General features: G+C 36.0%; 1 protein-coding gene across 2 annotated transcripts in view; it reads left to right on the forward strand.

The window, feature by feature from the left end:
* The first annotated feature begins 2,608 nt into the window (after positions 1 to 2,608).
* LOC134799613 (translation initiation factor IF-2, mitochondrial) overlaps positions 2,609 to 19,728 on the forward strand; it is a 35,170-nt gene continuing 18,050 nt past the window's right edge. For both annotated transcript variants that reach the window (XM_063772052.1, XM_063772051.1), the window contains exons 1-3: positions 2,609 to 2,867; positions 2,948 to 3,086; positions 3,494 to 3,614. In XM_063772052.1, coding sequence (XP_063628122.1) covers positions 2,845 to 2,867; positions 2,948 to 3,086; positions 3,494 to 3,614 — 283 coding nt within the window. In that variant the 5' untranslated portion in view covers positions 2,609 to 2,844. The remainder of the gene's footprint in view (positions 2,868 to 2,947; positions 3,087 to 3,493; positions 3,615 to 19,728) is intronic.

Consider the following 19,728-nt stretch of genomic DNA (forward strand, 5'->3'; position numbering starts at 1 on the left):
AGTTACGTTTCGTTTCCCTAAAAGTCACGTTTTTGCTGCTCAAGTCACATTTTTATATTATTGTATTGTATGGGTAGGTAAATCGATTTTGCTAGAAGAAATTCAGAAAATAATATATTTCACAAAAAATCTACTAACCTTTTATGATGTTTCCTCAAAAGGAAAAAACGGAACCCTTATAGGATCACTCGTGCGTCTGTCTGTCTGTCCGTCTGTCACAGCCTATTTTTACGGAAACTACTGGACCAATTAAGTTGAAATTTAGTACAAATTGGTGGAAATTAGTGACCCAAAGACGGACATGTAAGTCATGTAACGTAAACAAATGAATTTTAAGCATGGGGGCTACTTTTGGGGGGTCAATGAGAAAGTTAAAAAATTAAGATTTTCAATAACCCAAGCAAATTAGAAAAATCTGCGGAAATAATTCGTGTAATAGTTTTGAAAATTGCTTACAGGTATACCTTGTGGTGTCCAGATAAACATACTAAAAGTCCTCGAGGGTAGGGGGTGTGCTGAGAGTGCAGGGAGGGTTAAAGGTACCTTTTTTCTTCTTTTTGCTCATATCTCGAATATATGTACAAATAGCATTATAATTACTTCGGACAAAAATTTTATCATACAACAATTTCCTACAAATTTGGTTATGTTTATTTTTACTTTACGATCAATACTTTAGGAGCTTCAGGCTGTTAAAGTTAAATTAGAGCTAAAAAAAAACCGGCTTAGAGCATGTCGGACCATGCTCAGTGTAGAGTTCCGTAGTTACCCGTCTGTCACAATAGACTATTCGCAAAAACTCTAAAACAGCTATACCGATTAGGTTCGCTATATTTTTCCTTGAAAGTCTTTACTAAGCTATGTTTTTATGATTTTTTTCATATTTTTTGGACCCATGGTTCAAAAGTTAGGGAAACTAAAGGGGAAAACACAACTTTTTTGCTTTCAGATTATTTCCGAAAATATTAAGTTGATCAAAAAATGGTTCTTGAAGACCCGTATCCGTTTTAAAAGACCTATCTAACGACATCCCGCACTATAGGGTGGAAGCGAAAAAAAATTCATCCCCACTTTAATGTAGGGCAGCCACCATAAAAAAATATATTTTTCTAGTTTCTATTATTAAATTTGGCTTGAATATATAAATTTGTTACACTGACAAAGTCGTAAAATATAAACTAGAAAAAATATTTTTTTAGGGTAACTCCCATACATTACGTGGGGATGATTTTTTTTCTCGCTTTAACCCTATAGTGTGGGGTGTCTTGGATAGGTCTTTTAAAATGAATAAGGGTCTTTAAGGACCATTTTTGATCAACTTAATATTTTCAGAAATAATCGATCTGAAAGAAAAAAAGTTGTGTTTTCCACTTTAGTTCCCCTAGCATTTTAACCATGGCTCCAAAAAATATTTAAAAAATTGTGAAAGTAAAACTTAGTAAAAACTTTCAAGGAAAAATATAGCGAACCTAATCGGTTTAGCAGTTTTTGAGTTTTTGCAAATAGTCTATTTTGACGGACGGGTAACTACGGAACCCTACACTGAGCATTGCCGGCATGCTCTTGGCCGGTTTTTTTTTAATATTATATGAGCAGGTCGATTAGCTTGCTTATCCTAAACTATTTTTTTTATTTATGATGAACAATTACGCAAAAAACGACGTTTTCTTAAACCGTCTATTTTTTATCTCTTATTTAACTTTAACAGCCTGTAGCTCCTAAAGTATTGATCACAGAGTAAAAATGAACATAACCAAATTTGTAGAAAATATTGTGATAAAACTTTTGTCTGAAGTAATTACAAATGCTATTCGTACAGATATTCAAGATATGAGGTTAAAAGAAATGAATCATACACTAAAAAAAAAAACTACTACTATCAAACTAAATGACACCGTCATGTCAAGGTAACAAGTCTCATCTTGCCACGACTATTATAATAAACATAATGGTGGATGTAACGTCAAGGTGTCAGTGCAAGTGTCAACTTGGGTGCGTTCACCGCGTTCCTAAATAATATAAATTGCAGAACTAAACTTGTCCAAAATTCGACTAGCTTAAAAGTCACAAAAATTGCCTCAAGATCGTAAGTCACGCACATGTCACACGAGAAGGCCAAAAGTCGCGAAAAATGTGACTTTTGTGACCATCTGGCAACACTGATAGTAATTGTCTATGATTTATTTTTTTAATTTCATTAATTAAGCTTGTCTCTGGCTTTTATTTCATTAAAATCGCATCCATAGTTATGGAATATAAACGAATGTATATTAAACGAAAAATATTCATAACGAAAGATTATAAATAATTTTAAATATGTATTTCCAAATATATTTGATAAAAGATTTTCATAGTTTACTTTTCTGTGAGTATAATCATAATCACCTAATGTAATAACTAAACGCAAAAAAATAAAAATGATTACAATCAAAATAAACACTTGTGAATATTCTTTTGATTCAATTTACTGTGCAAATAAGTACTTTTTTAAATATACTTTCTCATATTTTATTATACTTATAATTACGATAACGTAACAAAACGCATGTTATCTTATCTGTGTTTTATGTCAGTTTTCATGCAGTTTTCAGATTGGTAGTGCTAGTGTCAAAAGTTGAGGTTATGTTTTGCAGTTCTAATTCCTGCATTAACGTACAATTTCTTGGCTAATACGCTAGATTCACTCACAATTATGCTAAAAAGTAATGGCCACCAAGCGCGTGGGTTTCTAAGAAAGTTTTTATATGGTTATTAAATTTTTTATAACCCTAACTTTATTTACATGTAATACCATTGTGTTATTACTATTTAGTTCTAATTCAGTATTTTATAAAACTATACAACATGTACAGGAACCTTTTATTACGGTAAGTAGAAAGGTTGGTTTTATTTAGAATGAATAATTTGCCTTAAATTATGTTGTATAACAACTTTATCTCCTTTTCAGTTTACCTATCAGATCATTGAAGAGAGAAACACTGCCACTATTAACAAGTATCAAAAAAACACCAGATATTATCATTCAGGCTCGTCAACTGTCAGTAACATGTATCTATTGTAAGAAACGTAGATCTGTTGAAGAAAAGGTGTGTAAAATCAGCTGTCAGATGCGTGGATATAGTAATAACAATAGTATAGCAAACTATCATGTTCTCTTTATTATGTACCATTTACCAGGGCTAGCTAGCCTCCAGCTCTAGTAGTATTTTTTGTATGGGAATGAAACCGGTATTTTTTCGTTCTTTGTTACTTATTTCATTTCTAATTAGGCAATCTAATAATACGAAGTCATTACCTGAAAACACAACTGAGTCCTACATTTGGACTTTATATTCATTAAAAATATATAGGTATTTTGAAGTTTTTGCAAAAAACGGGTTCTGATCCCTGCTCTGTATATTACATAAATTTTATAGTTAAATTGTATTATTGAAACATTTTAGTTTATTTTTATTGAGTGCTGTAATGATGTTAAGAATTTTGTTTATTTTAGGCTGTAGAAACTCAAGGGAGACAAGCTATCAGATACTCCCCAAAAGCGGGTTCAGAAGTGGTGGGGATATGGAGGAACATGACAGTGAGAGATGTGGCTGAGGTGCTAAAGAAGGATGTTGGTATGTACATTATACATTTTGTACCTATAGTTCGTTTTTCTTAGCATTAGAAAGAACTTAAAAGAAGGTAAGCGATCTTGACATGTCTTTTAATTGAAAAACGCTTTTTAAAAATCAGTAACTATTACTTATCAAAGCAGAAGAATATAAATGATCGTATTAGATTCATAATTGTTACATATTTGCCATAACTTATTTTTAAAATGTGTTTTTCAATTAAAAGACACATCAAGATTGTTTACCTTATTTCTAATGCTAAAAAAACGAACTGTAATGCTTATTCTTTGTTTTAACAACAAACAATGATTTCCTGGACAGTTGGGAGATGTGTATGTGAGGTAACACAGGGCTTCTTTCAACACTCTGATGAAATCTAAAGGGTTTACCATATGAATGCTTCCATTCTGTCCTGGAACTTATGTAGAGGCAGCACTCGGAGAAATAATAGAAGATTGATTATTTTAGTAGATCAAAATTGATAATAAAAATATATGAATTAAAAATGTGACATATCAGGGTGACCACTCTTTACTATAACCAAAATTCCCTGACTTTTCCCGGTTTTCCAGGCGTTTTTTCAAGTTTTTCCCTGACCATAATCTTAAATGTAATAAATATAAAATATGTAATTGGAATACATTTTTGAGTTTTTGCAGAATCTGAATTAGTCCAGTCATTATATCCAAAAAACCGACCCTACCCGTGAATAATCAGTTCTTGGATTTTTTTTCGTAGGTCCCTGGGAGTGTAAATTCAAAAAGTAGACTGAATCAGGCTCCTGTGTATATTCGAAAAACGGTTTTTCTTGAATAACTCGGCCATTTTTGATTTTACAGTAAAACCGTGAGGACAAAAATTGTAGGAAATTTGATTCTCTACAAGTTTGGTCCTCACAATTTTTCTTCTAGGATCGATATTTTGGAAATTAAATTTAAAAAAAGCGACTAATTCAAAATATTTTCATCATCTACTAGATACGAGCGATAGAAATTGGGAATCTAGTGTATTGACCACTCGATTTCAATTCTATTAGTAGAATTTAAACGCCTAGTAGTGGAGATATCATTTAACGAAATACACGAAATCGAGTGGTCGAATTTCAAAAATCGGCCCCCTTGACTTAAATTTTCTATCTTTTTGTGTAGCTCCTCCGTGTGCAAAAAAAAATGATCCACGCGGCTCGTAATGCTCACTTTACGAGCCGCGTGGATCATTTTTTTTTTCAATATTTATTTTGTCTATACCGCCGTGGTAGGATATAGCGTTACCTATTATTAACCTATTTAGCGGCAGACGTACGACCCCAATTTCATAGAAAACCGCAAATCGATGTACAGGGTTAGCCGTTTGGCACACGCATACTAGAGATCAAAATAAAATTTTGACCCGCAGTTCCTAAAAAAAAATTCCATAGGAGGGGAGTGCTGATTCATTGTTATTTTTTTTATGAGAAAAAAAAATGTTTTTAGAAACCAATCGTGTATGGTAGGGTTAAAGAGGTATTCCCCGTTGGATATATGGATATTACGTATCATTTTATGATTAATATGCACCGTATCTGCAGTACAGTTCCATTAAGTCTCGTAGAATAGATACTGAAGTAGTACTGTATCACTTAGTATTATTGAAAAATTAAAAAAAAATACTAAATGAAATTATTTTCAAAATTGCTTTATTAGGGTTAGATATGAGGATATCACGTATCATTTCAGGTATATTGTACAAAAAAAATCAGCCATATCATATCTGGAGAAGCCCAAACTTGGTATGTTTTAAAAATTATTTTTGTTTTCATTTAAAAATAATTGGCCAAGCACGAAGTCAAGACTACGGTGTTCAGAGCACCGTTCCCTTTCTCTATACGCCTTACTTACTCTATGTGCACTATTGTGAAAAAAAAAACACAACGACAGTGAAGAACGGAATTCTTAATTTGAATTTTTTCAGATAAACTGCAATAATAAATATGATTCTTACTGAGCACATTGAGATCAGAGTCAATTGGTTGGAAAGCCCGTTCGAAATTTAAACTTATTTGCAATATAATAAGGTTGTATTTTGTAGATCTCTCTCATACTTATAGTAGGCTATTCAGAAAAAAATTAATATCCCACAAAAATAAGCAAGCAGAATTAAACTTTGTATCAAAGACATAAGTCATAAATTTCAATGCCAAAGTTTTAACTAAGGATCTTTCTCGCTAAAACTACTTCCTAATATGAAATGACCAGTGTAAGCATCAGTTAGCTAGCCCTAAGCAACCAAAGATCAGGCTGCAGTTGAGAAACTAATAAAGATAAAGTTAAGCTGATAATTTTCCCGCCGTCTCCATGCTTCTTTAAGTTGGGTATTGACTGGTCAGCTGCCTGTTAGCTATAGTTTTCGCGAAAATCGCCAGGACAGAGGTGAAAATTTTTGTATGAAAACTTGCAACTTTAAATGCATTTTTTATCGAAACTATTGCACTCTAAAATGAAGTTAAAATCAGTCCATCGACTCAATTTTTTGCAAGCTTTCTAATGGTACCCCACACGATTCTTACAAATAAAAAAAAATTCAGGCTACCCCTCTCAACCCCCTAAATTTCCCCCTAAAATCAGAAATAAGCAGTTTTGACTTATTCAGTGTTAGTGATGGTACTTGCCATAACTATTCCAAATTTTAGGTACCTACATCAAACGGTCTTTGAGAAAAACGCATTTAACCGATTTGCAAGACCGAAGTGATCCCATAAGAGCACCGTGAACAAAGTTTTGTACGGTGCTCTAAAAAATGGCTGAAATGTAATGATGTGGTATAGTTTTAGAATCGCCTCAAAAAGCTTTTCTGAAAAAAAAATTTTCTTTCCCATACAAAAAAAACAATGACTCAGCACTCCCCTCCTACGGGAAATATTTTTAGGAACTGCGGGTCAAAAATTTTGTTTTGACCTCTAGTATGCGTGTGCCAAACGGTTAATCTGTACATCGTTTGCGGTTTTTTAAAGTGAACAGGTTAGCACATTCACTGCCCCCGACGCAAATGTGCGTCCACCGTCATACAAGTTTGTTCCTAGGCCACGCCCCCTGGCAGTGAATGCGTTAGACTAATTATAGTAGATATATAATATTTGCAGATTATACATAGATTATAGATATATAATGAAGCGATGGTGGCCTAGCGGTAAGAGCGTGCGACTTTCAATCCGGATGTCGCGGGTTCAAACCCCCGGCTCGTACCAATGAGTTTTTCGGAACTTATGTACCTACGAAATATCATTTGATATTTACCAGTTGCTTTTCGGTGAAGGAAAACATCATGAGGAAACCGGACTAATCCCATCAAGGCCTAGTTTACCCTCTGGGTTGGAAGGTCAGATGGCAGTCGCTTTCGTAAAAACTAGTGCCTACGTCAAATCATGGGATTAGTTGTCAAGCGGACCCCACGCCTATTACTTATTCTGTGCCCAGGCTCCCATGAGCCGTGGCAAAATGCCGGGATAACGCCAGGAAGAAGAAGATATAATGTTTGCAGATGGTAAAATTAATATATGTCGGACCCTGACACCAGAAAGACGTATTGCAGCGTTATAGTTCATTATTTTAGACGCCTGTATAAAATTGATTAGCAATGTTGAGCTACGTATTATTTGGTTGTAACAAAATAAATAAAGTTGTGTAGAGAGTAACTCCGTCTATTGGCGCATTGTTGAAATAAAGTTGCGTAGAGAGTAACGCCATCTATTGGCGTGTTGTTGAACTGAGATGACAGGTAGAAGGCTTTGGAACGTCGAGAGGTTTCTCTCGAGTGAGCGTAGGCACGAGTTGGCATTTTTGTCGGTATGTTGGTAGACTGGTCGAGCAGGTTTGCCAACTTGACTTTGAGGCGGGAGCAGAGAGGCTCCGCCACTGGTAGTTCTTCTTGATCGGGCCGCGCTAGAGATCGGACGTACTCGTTAGCCAACCTCGTGCCTAACTCGCTACGTTCCTGAAGGCTTATACCTGAAGGATTATTCTGATAGCTTATAGAATCCCGCGTTCTTTAACCATTTAGCTAAGTGTTTTTATTTCAAGTGTTATTTTGATTTCTTATGTTTCATTAGAAGCTTACTTTTGTAAAATAAAGAAATGATGTGTTATGTGTTGTTTTAACTTGTTTTGAAAAGATTTGTCCCTCTGAGTTTGTTGCCGGTCCCATATAGGGCTAAATCTTCTCAGGTCAGATATGTAGGGTTGAAGCCGGCCTAGTGTGACTTGAATAAAGATTTAAACGGTTTCTTTTTACTTTCATATCGCTCCCTTGAGTTAAAAATAGCAATTAGTTCTTTTCATCATTTAGTTCTGAAATATAGTAGGCACTAGTATGGTTAACGAGTCCTAAGGTTTATTTCATGCACTGGTAGCATGGTAGCATACTGGTTTAGCTGTGAAGTAATACATCTAGGTACTACCGCCACGCGCCCACCGCCTTTGAGACCATCGGTATTCGACATATATTTATTTTTTCTCAAAAATGGACGGCAAAGTCGACTTTGCCGTCTAAAAAATAGGTCGCGAAGCGCTTAGTTTATGGTCAGTCAAAAATTAAAAAGTTAAAAACATTGCAGTCTCGATTTTGGGACTGCAATGTCGCATACAAATTCCATTATTTGTCGAGTTCCAAACTTTTTAAAAGTTGAAATGGCCATATCAATTGAAGGCACAGGCCCTTTGAACAGCCAAACAGATGATTAGTGCCGCGACTATTTAGTTGTCTCAAATAGGTTGGCGTATTTTCGGCAGAAAAATACACTTCTATTTTTTTATTAAAAAAATAAAAAGGCGGCAAGGGCTTTCTTCTGTGAAAATATATACGTAACAACGTTGCTTTTGTAAAATATTTCTATGATATTTATATTTCTTCCACCATTTTTGAGAAAAGCACTATATATGACTCGGCTGGAAGGCTACTTGCTGGCTTCGGATTCAATTAAACGGACTCCCAAGGTCGTCCGTTTAAAACGAATCCTCAGCCTGCAAGTAGCTACTTCCGAGCCTCGACAATAATGTACTATTATTTTATTATGTACATACAGAGACAATTTTTATTCCCTGACCTCCATTAAATTTCCCTGACAATTCCCTGACTTTTCCATGACTAGCGAAATTCCCTGACTTTTCCCGGTTTTCCCGGTTTTCCAGAAAGTGGCCACCCTGCATATTTAGTTATAATATATTTTTATGCCTGACATGTAAAATTCTGTTACTTTTACCAATAAATTTCTGATTCTGATTCTGAAAAAAAAAAATAGTCATGGTACAGTCAGTTTCTATACAATTAGTATGGCGACGGGGGCACCAACCGTATCTGTGAAAAGTGACTATATTGTGAATGGAGCTTAACATCATGCATGAATATTTTTGAATTTAATGTTCTTAGGAAAATATTGTTTTTATTTTTTTTATTTTATTTTATTTTATTTTATTTATTTAAGAAACAAACAGTCTTTTATAGTTATATATAACACTGGAACTTTTCTTAAAACTAGTGGCTCTGTGAGCTGTAGACCTCGCGAGCTGAGCTTAAAACTGAGTAAATGTATAGCTTCGTTGTTTAGAAGAATTTAGAGAATCTAATTTGACAATTAAAACCTTAACTATCGAACCTGCTTACAAAATTCGGGAATTGGTTTAGAAATGCGACCAGTAGAGTAGAACAGATGGACATACGAAACAATTTTTGGCTAACAGGCCAATTCAAACGTACACTGATATCAGAATGACGTCTAACTGATGTCATTTAGTTATCGTGCATTTCGCTGGTTCTTGTCCGTACACGTATTGGTGCAAGCGAGACGCACGATGACTACTAAATAACATGATAAAAATATCATTCCGATGTCAGTGTACGGTCGGTGCCCCAACTTAAGTATCCACGTCGCCATACTAATTGTATAGAAAAGTGGATAGAGATGTTATTTGTGCCAGTGTCAAAATCTGTGCAGACTTTTCTTGGTCTAATCTACTTATGTTAGGGAACCAACATTACCTTTTAATTAGCCTGTAAACTGCAACTGAGAAGCTTCGTGCGCGTTTGGTTTGCCAGTCTTTTCAGTCTTTGTTCCTCCTCGAGTCGCAATAGAAGGAGTTTCATGCTTTTAATTTTAGTCGAGTAAGAATTGAAATATCTAACTAATCTAAATTCTAAAGAGAATAGATTGTATAGGGGACGTGCATGAACTATAGGGGGCAGCACAGGAGCCGTCAGATCTTTGGCGCGAAGCGTAGATGTGTAGTTTATGATTCCGATGTAGCCCACAAGATGGCAGAACCTACTATGCACAAGAAAACGTACCTACGAGAACGGTTGATGGTAGCACTTGCTTTGGCAATGTACATGTGCACATATGTTTCCGATTCAGGCCACAAGATGGCAGGCCCTCCAACGCGCACGGTCCCTATAGGGGGCGTGCGTGAACTATAGGGGGCGGCATAGGAGCCGTCAGATTTTTGGCGTGAGGCGTAAATGTGACGTTTATGCTTCCGATGTAGCCCACAAGATGACAGAACCTATACTATGCATAAGGAAACGTACCTACAAGAACGGTAGATGGTAGAACTTGCTTTGGCAATGTACATGTTTCCGATTCAGACCACAAGATGGCAGACCCTCCAACGCGCACGGTCCCTATAGTAGAGGGTTATTGTCGTACTAAATTTTGTAGTCACTGTAAATCAGTGCTGTAAATTTACTGCCATCTTTCGATACAGGATTAAAATGAAAATGAATAAAAAATATCAATAAATGTATACAGGGTGGAAAGGCACGACGATCCTTCCCGGAAGTATTAGGTCGTTTAAGTGATACAGAGACGATTGGTAATGGTAAGAATCGTTAATTGAGTAAAAAATTAAAAACTTTTTAACAAAAAAAATAACCGCCGAAAAAAAACTAAAAGGAAATAAAAAAACCGGCACTAACACGAAACGAGTCGACCAACAAAAAAAACAATAGCACACGGAGTCGGTGCAGGTGCTTCTAGGGTTGCCAGATCGAAAGGCGCCCTTATCGGGAAAAAATATATTTTTTTCGGGATTTTGGGACTTTAGTCGGAAAAAAAAAACATTCAAATTAAAGTAATTGTATTAAAAACAACGATATTATACATTATTGGCACTACGGCCACTACGCTCGACGCGAGTCGCTCGCTCGCTCGACGACAGTTCGGAACTTGAAATTATTGTTTTATAACGTGAAGCTGTTTTTCGGGACAATTTTCGCTTTGTCGGGAATCGGGAACACATGTTAAAAATCGGGAGAATCCCGTCAAATCCAGACCATCTGGCAACCCTAGGTGCTTCACTAAGGTGCTCAAGTTTGTTTGAGGCTGGCACCGACTCCAAAAATAACAGATTGTAAATATATAAATACGCAGATTTGTGTGATTGATTTCAGAAGTATGTATATACATAGTTTATAGGTATTCACTTGCGTTATAGAAGACAAAATAATTATTTTTTTCTTTTCAGTGTGCTATTGTTTTTTTGTTGGTCGACTCGTTTCGTGTTAGTGCCGGTTTTTTTATTTCCTTTTAGTTTTTTTTCGGCGGTTATTTTTTTTGTTAAAAAGTTTTTATTTTATAATTTTCTGTGGCTATAATTTATACAAATTATTACATGCTTAATTTTTGATTACTTTTAAAATAGCTACCTACCTTGCTTTAGCTATTAACTGTTATATTAATAAACCTACTTTAACTATTATTTTGTTCTGTAATATAAATAAATTACCCCTATTTTCCCACCCTTAGGGTAGGATTTTTTTCCAATTTTTTATTATTATTACGACTACTCTGTAAAAGGTTATGCGTGGTCATACGTTACAATCGGTGAGTGAAAAAAATCAATCATCCCCTATTTTCCTACCCTTAAGGTTGGATTTTTTTTTCCAAATTTATATGGGACCAACTTCGGGGTATACCCTTTCCAATAAAAAAATAATTATCAAAATCGAACATCTCTGTAAAAAGTTATGCGTGGTCATACATAAAAAAAAAAAAAAAAAAAATATACGCGTCGACTTGAGAACCTCCTCCTTTTTTTTTTCGTCGGTTGAAAATAGCAAATTTACTACTTTTTAACTGTGGTGACAACCCTATAGCATGTGCACATCACAGCTATAGATTAAAGATCTCCGTCGGGAAAACTCGGGACTTTACACTTTTTTCCGATCGTTGACAGAATCGCAATGATGTATGAATGACGCATAAATGTCAAATAAATCAAATGAATGCAAAAATATTACAAACAATTGTATTACTTTCTTAGATAATTAATTTTTGCCAATTCAAATGTACCTCCGTGTCTTACAAAGCCGCCGCAGCCCGTGCCCGAGTATGTCGATGCACATGCGATAGTGTATGCTCTTCGTCATTTTTCCTCCGCAGATTGTCCTCCGCAGAAAGCACCAATTAGCCTTTGTCTCATTTCGTCCGCAGTTTCACATTCCGTTTGGTACACCATATCTTTTACACAGCCCCACAAATTTAAATAGCCATGAGAATCGAACAACGGCATTTTTATTTGAAGAATATGACATTAAATAAGTAAAGTTCAATGAAAATTTAATTTCAAACATCAGACGTCTTGTCTATTTCCTACCACGCAAAAAGGTTTGTTAGTTTGGTATTGAAGAAGTATTTATTCTTAGTATTTCATTTTTGCAAGTTCATTTGGTGTAATTTTTTATTATTTTAGATAGTTTCCAATTATTCGAAAATAATTTTGTGAAACGTGTTAAGAAACTAAAACCTTTTTATCAGTCAAGGAAACCAGAGATATTTATAAGACGATTGCGTACTTTTGAGTGGTTGTCAATGTCACCATTTGAACTGTCGTTGTAAACAATGTTGTGGTTAGTATTATTAATTTAATATTAAGGAATAACGTAACTACTTCATTCAAGTATTGAACAAGTGGAACAACTAAAAAATCGAAAATCCTGCAACGATTCTTACCGTGTTGTAAGCAGACTAAAAATGGTTAGATGGCAACAAATTAGCATAATTTCCTGTCGTATACTGATTGTTTACAAGTAAGTTCATTGACCCTGTCACCTGTTAGGGTTAGAACAAAGTAGTTTTTTGCATGGATGTTTAAAAGGCCATAATTTAGAAACGGTTGCCCATATGAATATAGTTTCTATGGAGAAAATATAGAGCTTAGGCTAAACTATCTCCCATTTCCGGAAAGGATCGTCGTGCCTTTCCACCCTGTATATGTATGGATAAATGTTTTTTTTTATTTTTAGAACGCCATATGATTTTGACCCATGTTCTTTTACTGATATGAGTAAAAATTGTTAAATATAAAATGGTGTCGCCATCTAGACGAGCATAGAGGCCAAAGGTATGGCGCCGTATATTCAAGAATCAAATTTTCTTTAAAGCGCAAAAAGCCATCATCTCTTGCAAAAATTAAACGAATACGCTTTTCAAAATAAAATAAAAAACAACAATTGATACGAAATTTAAGTATAAAAAAATACAAAAAGTTGTGTAGCAGCATACAATTACTGGGGATGGAACCAGGGACCTCCCGATGCAAACAAAAAAAGCGAACGTTTGCAAAATGCGCCATGATAGTTCTTACTAAAGCTGACGAAATTTAGCTACTCATTCTCAAGTAAAAACGAAATATCTAAATACCGCCAAAACCAGCGATACAAATTTTCTGAATTTTTGGACATTTAATCTATAAACATATATCAAAAAGAAAAAACTCTTATGATATCGATACGATTATTTGTTTAAGCGCTAGGTATAACGACTCCGCCATTTAAAAAAAAATCCAAAAACCGGATTGACAAAAAAATTTTATTTAGTCATAGAATCTGGTCACAAAATTTCATGAGAATCGGTTAAGAATTGCGACCTGTAGAGGAGAACATCCGGAAATACAAAACTAAATATCTAAATACCGCCTAAACCAGCGATATTTTTTTTCTGCATTTTTTGCTATTAACTCTGTAAACATGTCTCAAAAAGAAAAAACTCTTATGATATCGATACGACTATTTGTTTAGGCGACAGGTATCACGACTCCGCCATTTTTAAAAATTTCCAAAAACCGGATTGACAAAAAAAAAATATTTAGTCATAGAATCTGGTCACAAAATTTCATGAGAATCAGTTAAGAATTGCGACCTGTAGAAGAGAACATCCGGACATACGAAAGCAAATTGCTCGAGTCAAAACGTAGACCTTCGCTACGCTTCGGTCAACTAGACCCATATAACCATTCCAGTCGCAGAATCACAAAGTGGTAACTAAATGTCAGATGTGTCGTAACAGAGTCCACACAATGTGTCTAGAATTGTTTCGAAACAAAGTGTCGTCGCCGTGTCTACACTTTTCCGTAACAAGGTGTCGACACATTTGTGTGCACTTTGCGTGCGGTTTGCGACTAAATCTGACAGCAAATTTATGACAGCAAATGTCAATATAAAATACCTCTTGAAAACCAAGGTTTGTCAAACTACTATTAGTGTCTCGTGTGCTCGTAATTCTAGTAAGTCATCATGGGCAATGCAAATGATAATAATCGACCGAAACCATATAAACACCCAACACCCGTCAACCTTTTACAGAAAAGTTTTTAAAGAAATTCAATAAGCTACTTAGGTCAGGCAACGAATGCTCCAAAAGTTGTAGAGGGAAATGCTCGGAACACAATTTTTGACTCCGTAACTCGGTTTGACAAGTTAGGAGGTGAACATATCAAAAGTCCCCGGCCGTAGCCCTTGAGCGGGGGGGAGAGAGGGGGCTTTGAAGGTACCATTTTCCCGTTTTTCGATTATATCTCGGAAACTATGCATCTCAGCGACATGGCCACTTATACAAAATGAAAGTTAATTTAATTTGTTACAAGTTTATTCAATCAATTTTTTCGATATGTTGAATAGTTTTTGAGATATCCGCTCTTGAAAGTTTATTTAGGGCTCTCAATTTTATCTTGATATATCTATATCAGTGAAGGTGCTAGGCCGTGTTTGGTATCGTTTTCGTATAAATCTGGGGTGCTGAATCCATTTAAGATATCACATTGACACCATTCCACAAAATAAAAATAAATCTTTTTAGGGTTCCGTACCTCAAAAGGAAAAAACGGAACCCTTATAGGATCACTCGTGCGTCTGTATGTATGTCCGTCTGAATACACAAAATAGTTCTTTACCTATAGATGACAGGAAAACCTATTAGAAATGTGCAGTCAAACGCGAGTCGGACTTAATGTACGGAACCCTTAACGCGAGTCCGACTCGCACTTGGCCGGTTTTTTTGAAACTCTTCTTGACGCTTAACCGCTGAACCGATTTCGTTGAAATTTGGTATAGAAATAGTTTGCGTCCCGGAACAGGACATAGGATAGATCTTATAACCAAAATCATCTTTTGAAGGTGTGAAAAGTGGCGTAGTAATTTGTACGGGAAATCAATAACCGCTGAATCGATTTATATGAAATTTGGGATGGTCTACATCTTTGATTTAGTTAAAAATGATGAAAAAACATGACTTCAAACCTAAACTTAAACAGTATTAACTTCAAGAAGTCAATTCTGAATTCCCCCCTACACCTCATTTCACACCTTTAAAGGATGATTTTTGAGATAACTTATTATATCCTGTCTCGGGACTCAAAATATATGTGTACCAAATTTAAATTAAAACTGTTCAGCAGTTTAAGCGTGAAGAGGAGTTTAAAAGAAAGTATTTTAATAAGTTTATATGTTTTTACTTCGGAATGGTGTCAATGTGATACCTTAACTAAATTTGGTACTGCGAATTTATACGAAAACGATACCAAACATGGCCTCGTAGTTTTACTGTTGTAGAAGTCAAAATAAAATTGAGAGCCCTAAATTCTTATTACTTGGCCAAACTTGTGTAGAAGGAAAAGGTAAAATAAAAGTCTTCGGCAGGAATATAAGACACAAATATATTTTTTTTTTGCGTTACTATTTCATTCATCAAATATAAACATACCTTGATTATACTATTCTAGTGAGATCCTCATAGATAAACAAAAACATTTACTTAAAAAATTACAAGGTCGAAATGTCACGGAACTTGTGAGAGTAATATGTGAAAAATAAAAACTTTTATGACAAAAAAAATCTGGACACAATTTAAGAATCACCCAATTGCGTCGAGGAATCATCTGTATTTTTGCTTGTTTCATTACCTCCTCGCTTCTTTTTTGTCCTTTGTATTCTGTAGCAATTTGTTAGATCTGAAAATAAAGATAACTTGCGTCGTCACGGATGTCGATTTATAGGTTTTAGGGAGTGCAGAATTCGAAAACGATGATCATTTTATAATCCAAGATGGCGGCTACGTATTTTGTCATAAAAGTGGAATCCAAAATAGTCATCATTTTCGAAATCTGCGCCCCCTAAAACCTATAAAACGATATCCATGACGACTTTTATGACATAGTGCATTGCCGCCATTTTGAAATTGAAAATGTTATCATTTTCGAAATCTGTGCCCCCTAAAACCTATAAAACGACATCCATGACGACTTTTATGACATAGTGCATGGCCGCCATCTTGGAATCCAAAATAGTCATCATTTTCGAAATCTGCGCCCCCTAAAACCTATAAAACGATATCCATGACGACTTTTATGACATAGTGCATTGCCGCCATTTTTAAATTGAAAATGTTATCATTTTCGAAATCTGCGCCCCCCAAAACCTATAAAACGACACCCATGACGACTTTTATGACATAGTGCATGGCCGCCATTTTGGATTCCAAAATGGTCATCATTTTCGAAAGCGCGGCCCCCTAAAACCTATAAAACGACATACATGACGACTTTTATGACATAGTGCATGGCCGCCATCTTGGAATCCAAAATGGTCATCATTTTCGTAATCTGAGCCCCCTAAAACCTTTAAAATGACACCCATGACGACTTTTATGACATAGTGCATGGCCGCCATTTTGGAATCCAAAATGGTTATCATTTTCTAAATCTGCGCCCCCCAAAACCTATAAAACGACACCCATGACGACTTTTATGACATAGTGCATGGCCGCCATTTTGGATTTCAAAATGGTCATCATTTTCTAAATCGGGGCCCCCTAAAACCTATAAAACGACATCCATGACGACTTTTATGACATAGTGCATGGCCGCCATCTTGGAATCCAAAATGGTCATCATTTTCGAAATCTGCGCCCCCTAAAACCTATAAAACGACACCCATGACGACTTTTATGGCATAGTGCATGGCCGCCATTTTGGATTCCAAAATGGTCATCGTTTTCAAAATTGGGGCCCCCTAAAACGTATAAAACGACATCCATGACGACTTTTATGACACAGTGCATGGCCGCCATTTCGGATTCCAAAATGGTCATTATTTTCGAAATCGGCACTCCCTAAAACCTATATATCGACACCCATCTCGACTTTTATGACAAAGTGTTTTGCTACCATCTGCATGCAAGACATTTCAATTATTTTTACGTACAAAAATGGCCCCCTGTCAACTTTCAATCGAGATTTAATCGATAATTTATTCGATTATTATTCAGATTAATTCAATTTCAATCTATGTTAGGTCGACTAAACTAATCGCGATTAAAATTTGAGAATTAACTTTTTTTATTCCATTAATTAGTCGAATAAACAGTTAATCGATTAATGCCCATCTCCGACCACGGCATTTTTACACTTTGAGAATATCTGAAAACAAATCAACACAAGGAGCCATTTTGCAAATCCAGTAACATACCAGTAACTTTGTTATTACTTTAGACAGCGCGTGTCATGTGTCAACACAGAGTCGACACAAAGTCGAAACATTGCAACTACTTTGTGACTGCAATATTTCTCAGCCTTAAACCATATTTATACATCATAATTAACAAGTTTCGTAGTATGTAAAGCGTTATTTCTGTTATTTAAGTATAGTATACGCATCGAAGTACTAAAAATGCTTCAAATAATATAGTTATGAACACAGGCACTGAGAAGTAAACAATTTCATTTCCGGCTAAACTAAAACAATGTGGTGGCGCGTTGATTATATTACACTTAGTTTATCAAATCACTCGAGCAGTTTAATTCCCCATAATAATTTAAGTCCTATTGTAATATAAATGCAAACAATATATAATTACGTCTTGTAATCCGTTTTAGAGATGGCGTATTAATCTCACTTATTTTTATTTAAGTATTTTTCCATCTGACAGTTTCCATTTGACAGGAACAAAATGAACGAATGATTTTGGCATAAAGTAGTCGCAAACCCGAAACAATGTGTGCACACGGCGACCACACTTTATGTCACTTTGTGTCATGTGTCGACCCTTCCCCATTTCTGGTAACTGTGTCGACACGGCGACGACTCTGCGACTGGAATTGTGACCGAAACAGACGGTGTCGACACAAGATGTGTCAACACCGCGTCGTAACGGCGACTGGAAATGGTTGTATGGGGACTTACAGTTTCCTTAATGAAAATATTTTAACATCATGTTTATTGAGTAGTTTCTACATTGTATAAAAAATAAGTTCAAAAACTAAAACCCGACTACTTCAAATCGCGCTCTAAAAAGTATGAAACAAGATAGAATTTTTATCTGAAATTATCAAACAGGAAATGTTATAAATGTTATAATTTTTTTAATAAAAAAATTCAACGTAATATAATTTACTACAATTTTTATATATTTAAGGATCGCCGTGGTCGTATGCCACGATTATAAACTTTAAGGTAAAGTGGCATACGACCACGGCTATCCTCTGAATCTCTGTAAATATATAAAAAATGTAGTAAATTATATTACGTTGATTTTTTTTTTTTTAATTATAACATTTATATCGGGCTGCGACATCGTTTGGCATGGAGGCGCTTTCGGCTCCCAGCGTTGGAACGTGTACAGTGCGCCTCGTACGTCGGGCTACGCCCGACTCTTTTAGTACGAGGGCGCCAAAGGCGCCCGGCTTTGGAACACGTACAGCGTGCCTCGTACGTCAGGCTACGTCCGACTCTTTTGGTATGGGGGCGCCGTCTTTGGAACGCGTACAGCGTACCTCGTACGTCGGGGTACGCCCGACTCTTTTAATATGAGGGCGCCGAAGGCGCCCGGCTTTGGAACGCGTACAGCGAGCATCGTACGTCGGGCTACGCCCGACTCTTTTAGTATGACGGCGCCGAAGGCCACCGGCTTTATAACACGTACAGCGTGCCTCGTACGTCAGGCTACGCCCGACTCTTTTGGTATGGGGGCGCCGTCTTTGGAACGCGTACAGCGTACCTCGTACGTCGGGGTACGCCCGACTCTTTTAGTATGAGGGCGCCTTCGGTGCCCGGTTTTGGAACGCGTATAGCGTACCTCGTCCGTCGGGCTACGCCCGACTCTTTTAGTATGAGGGCGCCTTCGGCGCCCGGCTTTGGAACGCGTACGGCGTGCCTCGTATTACGTCTCTTGTACGGCTATTTCATAGATTTTGGCTGATCTGGACTTCTATACCTATTCACGTTATAAAATATTGCAGGTCATTAAAAAAACACCATGTATATAGCGGCCAAACAAATTTCTTTTGCAAATACCTTCTTGTATCGCCGTAGTCGGGTAATACGCGGATAGAATCCAGAGCGCTTGTAGATTCGTAGTTCGAATTACCTACCCGATAAATTAATGTTTTATCGGGTGCATGCAAGCAAAGCCGGGTTGCAAAGGCTAACAATATGTATATATTTGAAATGTGCTCTTTCAAATGATATACAACACGTAATCATTACTTATTAATATTTTTATTTTTTTGGTTCGTGACTTTATGACCTCTAGAGGGCGCCGTGTTCATTTTTTTGTGACGCCATATAGCCTATAACCAGCGGACGGTTAAGACGATTCGAATGACATATCGTTTGTCAAATTATAATGTGTACTTTAGAAGTTATGAGGGAACAAATGAACATACATACATACCCACATACATACCGGTCAAAATCATAACCCTCCTTTTGCGTTGCCGTAGTCGGGTAAAAACAGAGCTATTTGTGCGTGCAAAAACAAAACACAAAAAAGATGAAAATATAAATATAAGAGTAGAATTTTTACAAGCTGAATCTTGAG

This window comes from Cydia splendana, chromosome 18 (genome assembly GCF_910591565.1).
Source record: "Cydia splendana chromosome 18, ilCydSple1.2, whole genome shotgun sequence".
Classification (NCBI taxonomy): Eukaryota; Metazoa; Arthropoda; class Insecta; order Lepidoptera; family Tortricidae; genus Cydia; species Cydia splendana.